Below are 15736 nucleotides of genomic sequence, written 5' to 3'. Positions count from 1 at the left end.
GAGGGGAAAGGAGGGCAATGGGACGGAAGGAGACATTGGGAGTTCTGATGAGGAATGGGGAGTTCTGTAGGCAGTGGAAGAGGAGAGGAGATGACGAGGGGTTCCTGTGGGAGGTGGGGGGGGGGGGGGGACAGAGGTTCCGACATATAAATCTTTGTCTCTTAAACACTCTATAAAAATTAATTATCTCAGAACACAAATATGGATAAAAATTTACAATAATATTAAGAAAACTCTGAGTAAATAGATGTTAGAATCAGAATCTCCCTCACCGATATGATTCTTAGATAGATGCCAGATGTCGCTAAAAGTATCCAGGGAATTATATTTATATTTTGTATAATTATAATGTACTCGTATACATACACATGATATGAAGATCTATCGTGTATACATTTACTTTATACACATGAATTACATACACATTTTAGGTGTTCATACGATACATACAAACATACATATGACATACAACAGGGTGTATGTATATGTATGATAAACAGATAGGATACATTTTAATTTGTTTTGTCATATCTAAAGGTGTTTTAGACGATCACCCGGGAATGACACATATAACCTGAAACACATCAGGGACACATCAGGGACACATAAGGACTGGGACACATCAGGGACACATAAGGACTGGTACACATCAGGGACACATAAGGACTGGGACACATTAGGGACACATCAGGGACACATAAAGACTGGGACACATCAGGGACACATAAGGACTGGGACACATCAGGGACACATAAGGACTGGGACACATCAGGGGACACATAAAGACTGGGACACATCAGGGACAAGTAATTCTCTCAAAAGGATGAAGCAGACACATAGGTATAATGAATGAGGAAGACACATGATACACATATGACTAATCCAGTTTACATGAGGGAGGGAAGATAATGCTAAACAACGGAGTCAACATTGCTTTATGGGGCCATGATGACTTAAAGGTGTGATGAACTACGAAGACACGTGAGAAACGAGGATAAAACAGGTGTATGGAGGAGTGAGGGAAGAGGGGAGGGGGGAGAGATGGGGAAGAAATTAGGGAGGGAGGTAAGTAGGGAAAAAGGGGGAGGAAATGAGAGAGAGAGAGAGAGAGGAGGAAGAAAGTAGGAAGGAAGGATGGAGAGAGCAAGATAGGCAGGCAAGCAATGGAAGAGAGAGGGAGGGGAGGGAGGGAGGGAGGGGGGGAAGGGAGGGGAAGGGAGGGAGGGAGGGAGGAAAGAGGGAGAATTAAACTGATCATTGGAGAGTAAATTACAATGCATTATGGCGGGTGTTAGTGGTGATTGCCGCCTGTGTGTGGAGGCGGCGAGTCACTAACATCAAACAAAGCTGCGAGTTTTTACACCAAGAACAGATGTGTAGTGAGGTAAACAAAAGATAGCTGCACCTCGTCACACCTGTGCAGCTGTGCCAGAGTCAGATGTGTAGTGAGGTAAACAAAAGATAGCTGCACCTCGTCACACCTGTGCAGCTGTGCCAGAGTCAGATGTGTAGTGAGGTAAACAAAAGATAGCTGCACCTCGTCACACCTGTGCAGCTGTGCCAGAGTCAGATGTGCAGTGAGAAAGTATATCAGTAATGTCACTGACTACCACACATGTGTAGTTGGGAGAGACGGGTGGGGGGGGGGGAGGAGGAGGAGGAGCTACACTGTGACAAGTGCACAAGCATCAAGCCACTGTAAGGTGCATCTTTCAGAGCAGCTGTACCAAACACCACACCAAAACAAATATATATCAAGGAACCTAAATATAAACAAAGCGACGTGTCATGGCCTGGCTGAGAGATGACTGTTGACAACACGTAATTATTAACACGTTTATCAATATTTTCCCTAAATCTTCTTGTTAATAAATCACATCAGAGATAAATAAGGAAAAAAAAAACACTTCTAAAGTGTTCCACGGAAAACTTAAAAAAAACCATATTATTCCATTAAAAAAATACACCATTATTGTTTTAATTGAAGCACAAAAACTAGGTAGTGTTTAGTGCAGGAAGCAGGACCTGACCTGGCTACTTAATGTTATAAATCCTTAAGAGCTTTTTCTCCTGATTCGTATGGCACTGTTATGACTTAGAGCCTATTCCCACTGAGAGTTTAAGGGCACTTAAGTTTACACAATATTCACATCCTTCTAAGACACTTTGGTCATTTCAATTTTTTTCCAGTGCATCAATCCCTCAAAAACCTGTCTCTAGTGAGGGTTTTAAAGGCCACTTAGGTGTACATAACATTTTAAATCTTTGAAAATTCACAGACTTTTTCTCTCTTTTTTTCAGAGTATAATTTAAATCTGTTTCCACTGAGAATTTAAGGCACTCAGATTGATACAATGTTCAGACTGACGAAGATCTCACATAGATTATTATATTTGTTCTATTCGTCTTTCTAAATCTAATATTTTTATAAAACTCTCATAATTAATTTACAAACACGGAAGTTAAGAATAAAACGTTTTCTAAGGATTTCGTAATTCATTTGTTTTCATGATAAGGAACACTGAGCCATCTGACCCTCTAACAAAAAACTCATTATCTTGTGTAATTTCAGTAAAAAATACGGTTGTGTAATAATATATTTCTGTATATCACAAAAAACCTGTTTGTTATCGTACTTAAAGCACATTCACTATATACACTTCAGTTAAAAAATAAACGCAACTAATTTGTTTTTGTATTGTTTCTAAAGTTATATATTTCGTTTCGTAGTTCTCTGGTTCGTTCGTTCGTTATATACATGTTTTTTCGTTCTTTATACTCCGGTCGTTATAGCTGGCCAGTTTTCACTCTTTGCTCCCCCGGTTCACTGAATATTATGTTTACTTTACCGGATTACTGTAGTCATCTCACATTACCGGTTCACTGTATCATACCTTACCACTTCATTGTATCTTACATTACCAGTTCACTGTATCATACATTATAGGCTCACTGTATCATACATTACAGGCTCACTGTATCATACATTACAGGCTCACTGTATCTTACATTACCGGGAACGTTTCAGTTTTCTCAATATAACCAGGATCACCATTGTTCACTTTAACATCACCGGGTTTGTGTACACAGTTCTCCATCACCACCACTCTCTCTCTCTCTCTCTCTCTCTCTCTCTCTCTCTCCTGTATATCGCTGGTCCACTGTCATCATATTTACTCCTTCTTCAACGTGTTTTTAATCTTATTTCGTAAAATTCGGTTCTACAGCACCGCTTCGTTGTACTACAGTCAGCCTCTTCACTGGCGATATAGCGAATTCAGCTACATATAACATTTTCCTTCTGTAGGTCATAATAGCCATTTTTGTCAACATTAATAACCTGTAGCTCAAGTTATTTTCCTTTTATTTCTTCGTTATATATCGTTTTACGTTAATCTTCCGCTGTAGTGAATTTCAGCGTCGCCGTTGTATAGTGTTGTTGACTGTTTTCATATGGCTGGGTCGCTGTAGGTACGCTCAGGAAGCACTCTTAGCCCTGTTACGTCTTCGTGTTACTCTGATTCCCGCCACCAGTTTATCGTACTAAACGACCAATGTCTCACCGGGAGAGTCTAGCTTAATCAACTTCAGTGGAACTTCAGATTTCGTTTCTGTTTCTGAATCCACAAACTCTTCTGGTTTTGTTTCCTCTTCTTCTTCCTCTTCTTCCTCTTCCTCATCGTCTTCTAGTATATCTTCCTCCCTCTTTAACCATTTTTCGTCCGCTTTATCTACTTCGCTGTCCAAGGTATCATCAGCATCAATATCATCGCCGGGGTTATAAATAATCTCGCTCTTGTCCATCTTTCTCTTCCTGCGGACGGTGAGGTCCATCGGCTGGTCGTGAGGGGCGGCCGAGGTGTTGTTGGTGACGGAGGGTAATGCTGCTGCTGACGAGTTGGTCTGGTGAAGCTGAGGCGCCCCTCCTGTAGAGTTTGGAGGTCCAATGGGGCTTACATTCTGCCTCTGAACCTGCAGAACGGCGTCCAGGAACCTCTTCTTTGTCACGGTCTCGTCCTTCGTCAAGCGGTGTGGAGGTCGGGAACTCGTGGCCTCAGAAGACCCGAAAACCGTATTCTTGAATCCTTCGATAGATGGGACGGAGTTGCCGAAGGAAGGGTAAAACTTGGCAAGTGGGGGGAAGGGTAGCATGGAAGGCCACAAAGGAGGGTAGGGAGGAAACGGGAAGATGTTGTTGTTTAGAGAGCTGTAGAGGAGGTCAGTGTTGGGAGGTACTCTGACGGTGGAGGTCACTGGGGAGTGGTCTCGAGTATACAAAGAGGCGTGACTATTAACTGCCTTTAGGAAAGATAATCTCTCCTCTTCTGACATCAAGATCCCCGCGGATTTTCTGTCGGTGAACTTGGGCGATGAATCACGCCGAGATTTATCTAACTCTTCACGACTCGGCAAAGAAACTTTAGTTTGTTCATAATCAATTTTGATGGGTTCATCATTAATGGTAGACACCACCTCCTGCTCGCTCCTGTCGATGCATTTAGCTACACTAGGTGAGTCGTGAGCTCGACGTTCATTTTTTAGTTCGAGTGTCATCTGGTTCTTCCTCTCGTAAGAAATCTCGACATTGGGACGCCCCCTCGAAGCCTCCCGTAGTCTCCTCTCCCATTCGAGGACAGCAAGAGGCCCGAGTCGAGCCTCGACATCCGATTCCACTTGACGAAGATTGTCGAGCGTCTCTATGTCGAGGTTCCTCCGAAGAGGATCAAAATCAATAGATCTTCTTAACGAGTCGAAGTCTGATGTTCTGCGAATATTGTCAAAATTCTGTGACCGTCTGAGAACTTCGAGGACTTGGTCTCTGTGGTGCGCCTCTAAGTCTTGGCTCTGTGGAGGATGTCCTGCCCCTCGAGTCAGAGCGTGAAGGGCATCCTCCTGCAGCCGTCGTTCCACCTGCTGGGGTCATATAAAAAAACGTTTATTATTACAGTTTCTGGCCTGAGTAAACAAAAGTGTCCACCTATAACACTCGGCAGATGTTCAAGTATTTAAACACTTTATATGATTCAACCTAAAGGTGCATCAAAATACTCATTCTCAACAGCGTATGAAATCTCGAGCCTCTGTAAGCTACTAAGAATTCAAAATATAAATTGTACAAAATAATAAAATTGTCATTTAAGCTGTACGTGAACACTAGTCCTGGAGTGACGTCACCAGCACCACCAACTGAACAACTCATTAATACCTAAGTGCCAGGTTGTACTAAATTCACAATAGTTACAAAGATGAAACTCTTCTATAGTAACTTTGCATCTTCATTACATTTATTACGTTAAATATGAAAGAAGTAAATACACATGCAAAGCAAAACACAAACAAAAAATGAAAATGTTTCCAAATAGAATATGCAGTTAACAACAGCCTCATAGATAAGTATAATATAAGTAATGATTGAATAATGAACACTAACTAACCTGACATGTACTGATGTAATCTAACCTGACCTAACCTAACCTAACCCAGGTAAGGTCGCTAAGGTTAAGCTAGCACAGGACGTCTTTAAGGATTGAGAATATATCTTATCAATGATGTAACTCTTTCTAATTCTTCCTTTACAACAAAACGATATTTGTCCTTATATAATAAAAAACAAAGTTTGTTGTTATTAACGTTATAATCGACTGTCCCTAAGAGTGATATAAAAAATATCTTTCATATCTCATCTAAATATCTCAAAAAATAAAATAATTATCTTTATTACTCTTAAGACTTCCTCTGCCTTGAAAACTAAAAATGAAAATTTCTGTACACTTTAACAACCGGTATCCAACAACACTCCTCTTGAACAACAAGTTTTTGAAGTGCCTCAGCGTCTGTTAAACCCAGGAAAAGATGCCACGTAGTTCATTAATTACCGGAAGTCAATACTGTATAGGGGAGAATATCTGAAGTGATGTAACAAGAGTACCAGAGAGACTCACCGCGTTGATCTGGTTGGCTGTACTGAGGGAGGAGAGGGACGTCTGCAGGTCCTGAGCTCCGTGGAGGTCAGGTCCTTGGATGGGAGGCGGGGCTCTTACAGGACCCTCCCGACCCATGACTTCCCGAAGATGAGACGATACGAAGGGCAGCGACCCGTCCTGCAGCGTGGGCGTGATGGGGGTACGGATGGGGGCAGTCTGGCCGTTGTAGGCAGCCTGCTCCTGAAGAAGGCAGTGGATCTTGAACCAGTTGGAGCGTCGACCGTACCTGAAGGAGACACAGGGACAGACATGATGGTGACTTCAACTCTCATGTAGACAGTAATCTTTGTGAGGTTTTCTTTCCATCTCTACATTATTTACTTTTCTTTATTATTCATTATGTATTATTGCCATTGTATATATATATATTATATTTACGGTGTTTAGGTCCTTTTAATACTCTACTGTTCTCTCCCTTGCCTCTCTTCCTCCTCTTTTTACTTGTGTTTTCTTCCTGTTTCCTCTACTCACTCTTTATTCTTCCCCTTCCATTTTCTGCCACCAATCCACTCTCCCTCTCTATCCTAGTCCCTCCCCCTCTCCTCCCTGTTCTCTCCCCTACCCTCTCCCTCTCACCTTCCTTCTCCCATCCCCTCTTCTTTTCCCTCTCTCACTTCCCCCTACCCCTCTCTCTCCCTCTTTCCTCCCCTCCCCTCTCCCACAGCTCCCCTCCCCTTTCCAGTCCAACTAACTCCCCCTCCTTTTCTACTCTCTTTCCCTATCTCTTCCCCCTTTCTCCTCCTTTCTCTTCTCCTTGCCCTCTCACCTGCTGCCAGTCTTGGACATGCCGACCATAAGACACTTGCGGAGCCTGCAGGCCTTACACGATGTTCTGTTCTGCTTGTTGATGACACACTGGCCGCCGTTCTTACACTCGTGCACCTGCGACAAGTTGTTGTACGTTCGCCCGAAGAACGACTGTTGGAGGAGACAAGGTGTGGTTAGTGTGACTATGGTGTGGAGAAGACAAGGCGTGGTTAGTGTGGCTGAGGTGTGGAGAAGTAGACACGGTGTTGTTAGTGTGGCTATGGTGTGAAGAAAACAAGGCGTGGTTAGTGTGGCTGAGGTGTGAAGGAGATATAGGGTGTAGTTAATGTGGCTATTGTGTGGAGGAGACAAGGTGTGGCTAGTATGCCTATGGTGTAGAGAAGGAGACAAGGTGTGGTTAGTGTAGCTATGGTGTGGAGGAGGAGACAGGGTGTGGTTAGTGTAGCTATGGTGTGGAGGAGACAAGGTGTGGTTAGTGTGGCTATGGTGTAGAAAAGAATACACGGTGTGGTTAGTGTAACTATGGTGTGGAGGAGGAGATAAGGTGTGGCTAGTGTGGCTATGGTATGGCTATTTATTTATTTATAATCTTAAAATGTGTATTTGCTATATAATAATAACTCTCAATATATAGAAATTATATATATATACATCTGTCTACATTTTGTAAACATATATATTTTACAGTTTATATTATACTGTTCATTGCAGTTCATATTCAAATATTATATAGATTATAATTTTCTTAACACACATCGTATTTATTTATATATATAGGTGTATATTTACTTAAAAGTATTCAGCTAGTATAACAGAAACACAAAACACTAAGAGAAAATAATAGCCATGAAATCTAAGAACATCAGAACCACAATGATTACCCCGAAATATGTGAATATTAACCCACGTCCAATACCTCGAACTCCGGGAGACAACCAAACCAGAACAAAGGTCATAAAATCGGTGATATTTAACCAACACAAATCCATTCAAATCGGCCACATGAAAGCAACACAAAACACCCTCCTAATACCAGGTCAAATTTCAACACATTCAACGACCGATATCAGATTGGCAAATGTATACATAATATATATACTGAACCAAATGTCCAATCATTTAACAACGTCTAATGTGAGGGTTTGGAAGCCTGAATCCTAACAATCAGATCGAAGGGTGTGGCCGGTGTGGGGGTGTGGGAAGAGGGAGGGAGATAAAGTGATTGTGGGTGTGAGTGGTAGTGTGAGTGTGTGTGTGAGAGGAAGACAATCAGATCATAAGTTGAGATTATTTGGTGTTTTTTTACGAAGGTTTATACCCAGGGTGGAATATAGATGAAGCAGTGATAGTGACTGACAGAAGTGAGTGTGTGTGTGTGTGTGTGTCTTTCTGATAGTGTGTGTGTGTGTGTGGGTGTGTGTGTGTCTTTCTGATAGTGTGTGTGTGTGTGTGCCTGTGTCTGTCTGTCTTTATCTAAGCACATGTCTATTGGTATGTAATCAGCGTTTAATTACATCTTTAAATATCTCTCAAACAAGGTATGTCATCTCATCATAGCCCTCAGGTAGGTCATGACACTGCTGACACACCTGATGACATGACATAATACTCTCCAGTGCAAAATAATATGATCTATACTCCCACTCGCCACACCTTAAGCTGGGAAGACGAAAAGCTAAAGAATAGACATCAATATTATCTTCCCAGCTACAACAATACCAACAACCATAGCTACTCTTGCTGGGGCTACTGGAATGGATGACAGGGAGGATGAGGGACTGGATGAGAAGGGGAGAAAAGAGAGAGAGTGTGAGAGAGAAGGCGAAGGAGAAGATGGAAATGAGGGCTAGAGAAAGAGAGGGGGGGCAAGAGAGAGAGGGGCAAGAGAGAGAGGGGCAAGAGAGAGAGTGGCAAGAGAGAGGCGATCAAAAAAAAAGTAAAATCAAACCAATAAATGAAACACGAATCATATTTACAATGGCAGAGAGTAAGATAAACACGATAGCCAAAGAAATAGACGATTCTTATTAGGAAATCCCCGAGTGAATGGCAGAGTGAGGGGTGTGTGAGGGTGGGACTCGACATGATATCTGAGAGTAATGAACGATAAACAGTTCCGTATCGGGAGTCATAGAGTGAATGGCAGAGGGAGGGTGAAAAAAAGAAGGTGTGAGGAAACGCAAACATGATATCAAAAGCAAGGAAGAATTCATATTGGGAATGTGGGCGTGAATGACAGGGTGGGAGGGAGGTAGGTAGGTAGGTAGAGACGGAGGAAGGGAGAGACGAAAGGAGGGAGAGAGAGAGACGTAGCTAGGGAGGGAGAGACGTAAGGAAAAGGAGAAACGGAAGGACGGAAAGACGAAATGAGGAATGAAGGGGTAGGGGAGGAAACGCAGACAGACATGAACCAGCACTTTCATTATGATAAAGGAATGACGCTGTAGTGTTGGTCAGAAGCATTACCACCACCTGCTTACCCTCCCCCCCCTCACCCACCCTCGCCTCCCTCCCTCACCCACCTTCCCCTACCTCCCTCACCCACCTTCCCCTCCCTCCCTCACCCACCTTCCCCTCCATCCCTCACCCACTCAACACCACCATTACCTGCCTCCCCTCCCTTCTCTCCCTCACCCACCTCCCTCCCTCCCCTCCCCACCCACCCCCCCACCCACCTCTCACCCACCTCCCCCTCACCCACCACCCCTCCCTCCCCACCCACCACCCTCCCTCCCTCCCTCACCCACTCCGCCTCTCACCCACCACCTCCTCCTCACTCACCTCCCTCACCCACCTCGCCTCTTTCACCCACCTCGCCTCCCTCCCTCCCTCACCCATCACCTCCTCCTCCACCAAAAAAATACTGCAGATACCACTTTTTCCCACGGGAGCAACAGGGTTTAGTGGGACAGGCGGATGCGATAGTTAGTGGACGTGGATGTAATTGTGGATGGCTGAGTATTTGTGGATGAGTTTGTTTATGTGATTGGTTGGTGATGTAGATGGATGAATATATGTGAGTATGTTTTTATAAGTGGTTGATGATGTGGATGGATGAGTAGATGTGGATGAGTATTTTTGTAAGTGGTTGATGATGTGGATGTTTTGTAAATGAGGATGTGGGCTTGGTTGTGTGTATAAAAGTGTATGAATGTTTATAACTACGCATGAATGTATATACAGTAAATGTGTGTGAATATGTATGAATGTGTGTGTGGATTTGTCCCAGGGTTGGAATGTGGAAGCGACAGCGTATATGTGGATGACGGTACTGGTGTGGTTGTGGAACTGATGTAGGTGATTATGTGGATAGCGAAGTGGATGAGGGTATGTGTCCATGTAGAATTGTGGATAAGTGGAATAGGAAATCGATTTGTGTGTGTGTGTGTGTGTGTGTGTGTGTGTGTATGTGTGTGTGTGTGTGTGTGTGTGTGTGTGTGTGTGTGTGATTCCTTTTTACTAACTCTCTTGAGCATTATTTATTTCTGTCTATTCTCCTCACCATCTTTACTGTTTGACTGTCTCTTTGTATGTTCATCTAACCATCCAACTGTCTATCTCTGTCAACACTTAACTTTCTAACTGGGACGAACTGACTGGGCGGAGGAAGATTGATGATAACAGTCACATATGCTGAATAACCCAGTCATTCTTGGTCTTAGGAAATGTGTAATGTTAGGACATGCAGGGATAGGACACGCACACTAGTACAAGCAAACTAAGGACACGCACACCTATGACACGAACACTTAGGACACACGCACACAAACTTACGACACGCACGCACACACTTAGGACACGCACACACACACACACTTACGACAGGTGGATCACAGGATTAATAAAGGCAGGTGTTGTTGTTGGCGCCCCCTTGGGTGTGCCACTCCTCCTCCTCCTCCTCCTCCCCCTCCTCCTCCTCCCTTGGGCTTTGACCTGCCACGTCCACCTCTGAGCTGAGGAAACCCGTTACATAAACACAAAAAGTTTCTTACAGGAAACGCATCTGCCCCTCCCTTCAGTGACCCCCCCTCCCTCCTTACTCCCTCTCCTCCTTCTCATTCCCTCACCCTCCTCCCTCACTTCACTCCCCTGTCGTTTCCTGCCAATTCTTCCCTCCCTCCCTCCCTCACTTTATCCTCACCACTGCCTTGCCAAATCCCCTTCCTCCTCCTTCTCTTCCCTCCTCACTCTCCCTCCCTCACTCTCTCTCCCTCCCTCGCTCCCCTGTGCTCTCCCTCTCTCTGTCCTTTCCTTGCCAACGCCTCCCTCCTGCTCCCTCCCAAACACACTCTCCCACAACCCTCTCCGTTCCTTCCAACCCCCCTTTCTTCCCATTCCTTGCCCCTCCCCAACTCTGCCCCCTCTTCACCCACTCCCAGTCCCTCTCCCATCTCCCCCGCCGTCCCAAGATACGCCCAGGCTGTTGGTCCGTCAGCCCCGCCCCTGCAGCCATTTCCTCCGCGATAAAGCACCGTCCGCTACGTCAACTCGCATCCATTTCTTGGATTTCTCCGTGAGGTCGACGAGCCCCTCCGCCTCCTGAACCGTTTCACGCAGGATGTTGTATTCCTCGGCTCTCGTAGGCTTCCTGGGAGACGAGAGGGCTGGAGAAACTCGTGAGAATGGGACTTGGGGGAGAGTCGTTTATCGCGAGAGCAGTGGTAGGAGCAAAACAAAAATCGATAAGTGTTAAGGTGTGTTCAGGGGTGACGCCTCAGTGCAAGTAGGGCCTTGCTACCTCGATACACAGACCCCCAGCAGGCACCGAGCTCCTCCGTCCCTGACTCACGAGGGAGAACTATTTTTCGAAGCTTCTGGTAATTTTGATCAAACGTAGAATCCTTATTTCACGAGATATATCGACTTTTAATCTGTATCCCGACGCGGCTGAGCGAAGGAGAGACGCATCTCCTTAGCGGGGTGGGACGCCCTCAAGTGCATATATTCTAGTTTTTTTTTTTTCCAGGTCGTTGATCGCCAGTCTGTCATTGTCATTTAAGGCCTCAACTGGCGACCACTACCATGGCCCTCACCCGTCTGTCTCCTCCCAACTCTTGCCCTCAAAACCTACTGGTTCTCGACATACTGTAGAACTTTTCACTAAATGATTCATCCCTCCTGTAGACTGACGTGCACTTCTATAGGCCCGTACATGTGTATATTATATATACCTATGGAGCTGACACCTACATGCCCTATGTCTTTGTAACCTGTGCACCTGCAGGTTCCGTGAAGGAGTAACCTCTGGCGGCAACTACACACAATACACCCTTCACCTGTTGTCGAGTCTTAGCTCTTGCCTTTGGCCTTGGACGTGTGTATGTCCTTGTATTGTTTCAATTCTCTGTTAACATTCCTTGGAAAGTATGTCACATTCATATATAAATATAGAGTATGTCACGTTCATTATATACACCTGTCCGGAGAGGTATGACACGTTCTCATATGATTCCATTTCTTGGTAAATGTCATACTTAAATAAGAATATTTTCCTGGATGATTTTTCACACTTACAAACTCACATCTCACTTGGATAATATATCACACTTATGTACGACTACCTTACGTGGATAAGTCACAATTATGAAAGTTTTCTCGTATCATTGCTCGTCTGTCCACTTGTTTGTCACTCTGATTATACGTTCTTATTCAGTGTGTCAAGGGAGGGTGTTTGTACGTGCCCAGAATACGTGATGGTGAACTAGACAAGTATGTAAGTGTTGAGTCACGTCGAGGAGTTAACACGGTCAACCTCCAACAACAAGTGTGAGCTGATGTCGTCCTCAGCACCATAGCCATGAAATGTCGGTTTAATCTCAAAAAAATTTAAAGCAAAATTACAATTTATATTATGCAAATTACACAAAAAATGTTTACCTGTCCTTGATAATAACAGCAAAATTATATTACCCTTTATGCGATTATGATTTGTACAGTACAGTATGATTGCCGGGGTAAATAATGTGTGTGTGTGTGTGTGTGTGTGTGTGTGTGTGTGTGTGTGTGTGTGTGTGTGTGTGTGTGGGAATATAGTCTAGTAAAGTAAGGCCCTGGCGTATAGTTCTGTATCACAACACTGCTGACAACACACTCTGACTTACCTACTCTCTCTCTCTCTCTCTCTCTCTCTCTCTCTCTCTCTCTCTCTGAGCGTGTGATGGCGTGTGATGGCGGGTCTTTGTGATATTAGGGAGTCTTATGATCGCTATAACTACAAACGGAACGCATGAACCTTCCTCATTATGCAGTGAACCGGAAAGGGAAGCACTGTAAACTGCTCGTGATGACGGTTGTTTTCGCTCGTGGTGGCGATGTTTTCATGGTAGGACAAAGAGCTTATCCAGGGCGAGCTAAGAGAAGGTTGTCAACGCCTCACACCACCTGACGGTCTCCTGTTGATGCCTTCAAGTGATTTCTCATTGTTATTTCCATTTTCATTTATCACGTTCGCTTAAATCTAACAGGCGGTGTGTCGACCAGATTTATCAATAGGAGGTTGTTGTGAGGGAGCCGTCCATACAGCACCAACCTGTCAGCCATACAGAGCCCACAATGTTCGCCATTACTCGACAATATGAATTGGTTTCGGCGCGGGAAAGGCAAAATCTCCCGCATAAAAATGAACATTCGAGTCTCAGGGGGACAGCAGAAGTGACTCGTCATCATCACCAACACACGCAACTCTCCACGCTGGGGATTTCGAACATATTAAACATTTTATCACTCTCATGCCCCCTCTCATTCACGATTATTTTGAGGAATTATTAATCCATGTGGGAGTGAAGGTAGGTTGTGGTGCGGACAATAGCTGGTTCGCCTCGCCTTGCCGGCCTCTGGAGGAGCACCGCTATAGTGGCTACTGTTTGTTGTGTCTGGTCTTTATCACTTGTTTGTTACTTCCCTTGTATATCTTCCTATATATCTTTATATTGTCCCCCGTTATATATTATATCTCCCCCCTGTATACTGGCTCTGATAACACGAGAACAGCAGCTTATCATAACCAGGAACTCGGGTAGCGTCATCTCATAAGGTGACAGCTGATATTACTACAGTCATGCACGGCAAAATACAACTTTCAAATCTATCACGTCTTTTACAACATCTCTTTAACATCTCTCTTGACTATCTCTCTTTAATATCTCTCTTGACTATCTCTCTTTAACATCTCTCTTGACTATCTCTCTTTAATATCTCTCTTGACTATCTCTCTTTAATATCTCTCTTGACTATCTCTCTTTAATATCTCTCTTGACTATCTCTCGTAACGCGTCCATGAGTTGCAGATGTTCAATTTTTCACTCAGAGCTCAGAGATATTATTACCATATCAGAGTGTGTGTTGGTGTTCTGTCAGATACAACACCAGTTTACAGTGACTAATGCATGAAGTAATAATTAGATAACCCAGATACAGCCGTGAGTATGATAGACATGTCCTGGCGTATGAAGAAAGATAAGTTGTATTTATATTTGTATGTATGATAGACATGTCTTTTGCGGATAATTAAAACAATAAGACTAAAAATAACAAAATGGCTCTTGATAAAAAAGGAAAAAGTGATTATTATATTATTTTTATAGATTTCCTTCGCTATCTTATCACAACTATAGCTACAATATATTAGGTTAAGTCAGTACTGATGTTTTCCTTTGTAGTTCTTAATATGTTTATCTAAGTAAAAAAAAATATATGGTCATGCAAATATCTGTTCAAATTCCTCCCCCCCAAAAAATCTTAAATATATTGAAATTGTCGCTATGACGAATTCCTTCCCTAATGCCCATCACACACACACACAGTTTCCTCAAATTTACCCAACATCAGTGAACAAAGTCTTAATACCTTCTCGTTGTACCCAGTTGTACACACCTCATAGCTCCCCCACCAGCACCCAGAGCTTCCCTCCCTCACCGGGCGCGGCGTTACGTGTTCCTAATGACTTCATCCCTCCCACTGACCCGGGGCATCAACCACATCAACGTAAAGAAACACGGAATAACAATACGGAACAACAAAAGCCGTAGTTACGTGTTAAATCCAAAATTCACACTTCTCCTGACCGTGTGTGTTAAGATTTACAGTGACACAACTCCTGGGTGAACAATAAACATGGAGTTTGACCATTAATGTCTGGTGATATAAGATCGATGTTTTGTTTGTCTGTGTCGATGATGTTTATGACTTTTAGACCACGAGAGGCGACAACCTCTTGATCAAAATCTGGAACTCACGATTTAATAATGATGCCTTGGATGTACGTGTGTGTGTGTGTGTGTGTGTGTGTGTGTGTGTGTGTTCATACATGTATACCATCCTCCATCTTCCTCTCCTCGTACATTCCTCTTCCAAAGTTTACTAATGACATTTCTCAACACCTCTCTCTCTGTGTAGCTCCACCCCGCCGTGTCAGGATCGTGAGTTTGTTTGTCTTAATGATATCTCAGTCGGTGTGATTTATAGATTCCCTGTCTCGGCTGTCGGAGAGTAATCATACCGTTCTGTGTTTTAACTCGTGCTAGTGACGGAGACCTCTCAGTTCCTTCGTCTCATCTAAGGATATTTTCTCTCTTTTATTTTTCGTGTTGTTTAGTTATTTACATCCTCCTCTGTGCACTTTTGTTAGATTTTATTACGGGTGATTTTTTTTTTTAGTTTATTTTACCTGTGTGAATGTTTAATGAGGACAAAATCTGATTCACCTGAGATAATTCCCGTGGGTTTTTTTTTTACCTTATTTTTGTTACGAATTATTTAAATATTTCGTAGTTTTATCTCATAATTCATTTCAATTTATTCATTTGATTGTCCATAAAGGGATACATCAAGTTTAATATCAATACCTATGTTAACTCCGTCGCTAATACACTAAAAAAACATGTCAACAATGATGCTCCTCTGTTCACTAAAGACGCAATTGTGATATCATTTATTTTTCGTGTTTCCTTCACCTGCCGCCAGAGGTTCTGAGGCGTGATGTATCT

At 43.5% G+C, this 15736-nt stretch overlaps 1 protein-coding gene across 1 annotated transcript in view; it reads right to left on the bottom strand.

Annotated features, from left to right (window-relative positions):
- Positions 1-1210: 1210 nt before the first annotated feature.
- LOC121873229 overlaps positions 1211-15736 on the bottom strand; it is a 105567-nt gene continuing 91041 nt past the window's right edge. The window contains exons 3-5 of the mRNA XM_042376605.1: positions 6751-6902; positions 5943-6210; positions 1211-4914 (exon numbers count right to left, since the gene is read on the bottom strand). Coding sequence (XP_042232539.1) covers positions 3544-4914; positions 5943-6210; positions 6751-6902 — 1791 coding nt within the window. The 3' untranslated portion in view covers positions 1211-3543. The remainder of the gene's footprint in view (positions 4915-5942; positions 6211-6750; positions 6903-15736) is intronic.

This window comes from Homarus americanus, unplaced genomic scaffold, assembly GCF_018991925.1.
Source record: "Homarus americanus isolate GMGI-L3 unplaced genomic scaffold, GMGI_Hamer_2.0 scaffold32929, whole genome shotgun sequence".
NCBI classification, from domain to species: Eukaryota; Metazoa; Arthropoda; class Malacostraca; order Decapoda; family Nephropidae; genus Homarus; species Homarus americanus.
This window is presented reverse-complemented; position numbering and strand designations above follow the sequence as displayed.